General features: G+C 46.1%; 1 protein-coding gene across 1 annotated transcript in view; it reads left to right on the top strand.

The window, feature by feature from the left end:
- Positions 1 to 2,944, top strand: part of FAM81B (family with sequence similarity 81 member B) — a 79,607-nt gene that overhangs the window by 24,334 nt on the left and 52,329 nt on the right. The window contains exon 3 of the mRNA XM_019516878.1: positions 1,926 to 2,178. Coding sequence (XP_019372423.1) covers positions 1,926 to 2,178 — 253 coding nt within the window. The remainder of the gene's footprint in view (positions 1 to 1,925; positions 2,179 to 2,944) is intronic.

Raw genomic sequence — 2,944 nt, 5'->3', positions numbered from 1 at the left:
ATGGGCCCCCCCCCCCCCCCCCCCGGAGTCTGAGCCCCAACAATAGGTGCATGGATACTGCACTGCTGTTGAGAGACCAAAAGCCAGAGCAGGCAGACTGTTCTATAGCTGTGGCAGCAGCAGTTGGAGACTGTTTTTGAGTCCCCTGCATATGTAGGATTCCTATGCCTGTCCCCTGCTTTCAGTGCTCAGCAGGTTTGCCCAAGGCACAAACTCTGCACATTATGGGTGTGTACACATGAGCTAAGTCAACTTAAAATAAGGAAATTCAACTAATGCAACCCAAGATAAGACAACTCAGAGGTATGTTATCTTGCACCACACTGAAGTCAACTCTGCTCCACACGTGTGTACACTCTGACAGTTAAGTTGGCTTAGCTGTCTGAAAGTTAGTGCATGTGAATGCACCCATTGCTCTACTAGTTGTTAGTGGAAAAGTGTCAGCATTAAAAGTTAGCAACCCACCACCACACTTGGCCTCATTTAGCATCTTCTAGAAGTAGCAAGAAGTGAGCTACTCTCTCAAACTAGGAGGGGCTCTGTCCTGGTGAGAACTGAGACATATTGACAGGGCAGAGGGAGGAAGCTTACACCACTGCTACTTCTGTTGTACAGCCTCTGCAGATTACTAGAAGACTCCAGTCTTCCAGGCTGTCCATCTGGCACTTTTTAGAAGCACTAAAAATTCTTAGGGAAAGTCTGAAATGAGTCTAGCATTTTATTTCTCTACCAGTGATCCTCAACCAGGGTGTTGTGCAGGCAGGGTGCCACACAATGTTAGTGCTGTTGGCTGGGTCCAGGTGAGTGCAGCCATGTAGTATGTGGCGCCACAGATACATCTGCAGCACCACATACCGCACATTCAGCTGTTCTCCGTGCTGCAAGGGAGCAGTGTAAGGATTCTTTTACCCCTGGCACGGGCATTCCCCGGAGACAACTAATGGCTACACAAGTTGCACCACTGCTAGTTGTCCCCGGGGAACCAACATCTTTGCTGCGTGGATGCAGCCATTAGGTGTGCAAACATGGTTCAAAAGAGAAACCCAAAATTTTCACATGATATTAAAAACATTTTGACCTGTTGTGGTCTGAGTTCTTTGCAACAACAACAACAACAACAACAACAACAAGAGTGAAAACTAAGAGCTGGCATTTTTTAAGCGTGTCTCAAGTCTAAAAAGGCTGAGAAACACTATACCCTATCTTTATTTGGCAAGATATATAGAAATTAAACAATGAGGAAGAGGATATTACTTGTATTGCGCTAGCAGACAGGAGCCCCAGTCATGGATCAGCAGTCCACTGTGTTCGGTGTTGCACATCCTTTGAGAACCATGCAGGCTGCACTATACCCTGTGTCACAGTTTCTTTGTTTTACACAGCAAGCTTCATTCTTTAATGAAGAAATGTTGCCATTGCCTTCAGTGGAAGTAGGACTGAACCTCTGAGAAGAGGGACTGTGATGTGTTTGTCCAGGGGCATTAACAGAATTAACCACTGAGTTTCAAATACTCAGACGTATGTTGGGCCGTGCCTTATGAAGGCTCTCTTATTGTTTTCACTGAAGGGATGGATGGGATGTACTCTTTATTAATTTTTGCCTTACAGTCACAAGCAGTGAACCTATTCAAGAATCAGAGAGAAAATAAAATAGTCTGTGTTCCAGAGAGTTCAAACATGTTTTTATGAAAACAAACCTTATTTACACAGTGTAGGCTAGATTATCATCCCTGAAGTGTGCCAGGGAATGTTTTTATCCCTGAAGTTTCTAAAGGGATAAGAGCATCTCTCTGTCATTACCAGTCTCCCAGGTACATTTACTTGCCGTGTGATGTTATCCACTTAGTGCATTTCATACTGTATTTCAATACTTGCTAGTTTTCAGCACCATTCATAAAATAAATGTATACTTTTTTTTTGAACAGGGAACAGTCTTTCCTTCCTGCAGTTCCAGTGATGCCTGGTAACAGAGCAACTTTTCTAGAAGATCGATTATCAAGTCAGGAGAGAACCACAGCTCTTCTCCTAGATCAGGCCTTTCGAATCAAAGATGACATTGTTTCATACCTTCATGGAAGTAAGAACTATCAACAAGGGGAGGCAACTGCACGGCAACTACTGGAAAATCACATACAGACCATTACAAGCATAGTTAAGAAGCTCAGTCATGATATTGAGGTGGGTCTGAATTTGTTCTAGGTGTTGCTAAGACTTGTTGCATTTCTAGCTCCCTTCTATGTCACTACCAGTCTATTAACTAATGATGTATTTAATGGGCTCCCTGTACAACATTTACATATATCTGTTTTACCTATAAGTCCAGATGTCCATATCAGCTATGTTTCCAGAATTCAGAGTCCTTTTGACCACTATGAGGCTGAAGCAAACCTAGAACTAGATTTGTCCTGTGCTCAAGCTCATATAGAATCATAGAGAAGTAGGGCTGGAAGGTAGCTCTAGAGGTCATCTAGTCCAACCCCCTTCCTGAAGCAGGATTGCCCCTATACAAATCATCCCATACAAATCCATTGTCTAATCTACTAGCAAAATTACGCAGTCAACCCTGATACAACCAGAGACTTCTCACTCTTCAGGTCTCTGCTCCTCAAACTCTTGACAGCACCCCTGGCTCCTTCTGGCCTCTGCCCCAGCTGCACTCCCATCCCCACCTCGAGCTTGTGCCCTGCTCACCTCCATGCTCTCCCCCTGCTTCACTGGCCCGCCCTGCCCCAGCCCAGGTGTCAGGGAGCCGCTCTGTCCCCGTCTTCCTGGGGAGGGTCTCTGCAGCTCCCGGTTGACGGGCCCTTCCTCGGGAGGCTGCTCATCTGCTCTGCTCAGGGTCCCGGCACCTGCAGGTGGGAAGGGAGTGCACAGGTGAGCCCGGGGGTGGTGGCAGGAGAAATGCTTCCAGGGGCACAGGGAGAACAACCACCACGCATCTGTT

This window comes from Gavialis gangeticus, unplaced genomic scaffold (assembly GCF_001723915.1).
Source record: "Gavialis gangeticus isolate Ggan-Ray unplaced genomic scaffold, GavGan_comp1, whole genome shotgun sequence".
NCBI lineage: Eukaryota > Metazoa > Chordata > Crocodylia > Gavialidae > Gavialis > Gavialis gangeticus.
This window is presented reverse-complemented; position numbering and strand designations above follow the sequence as displayed.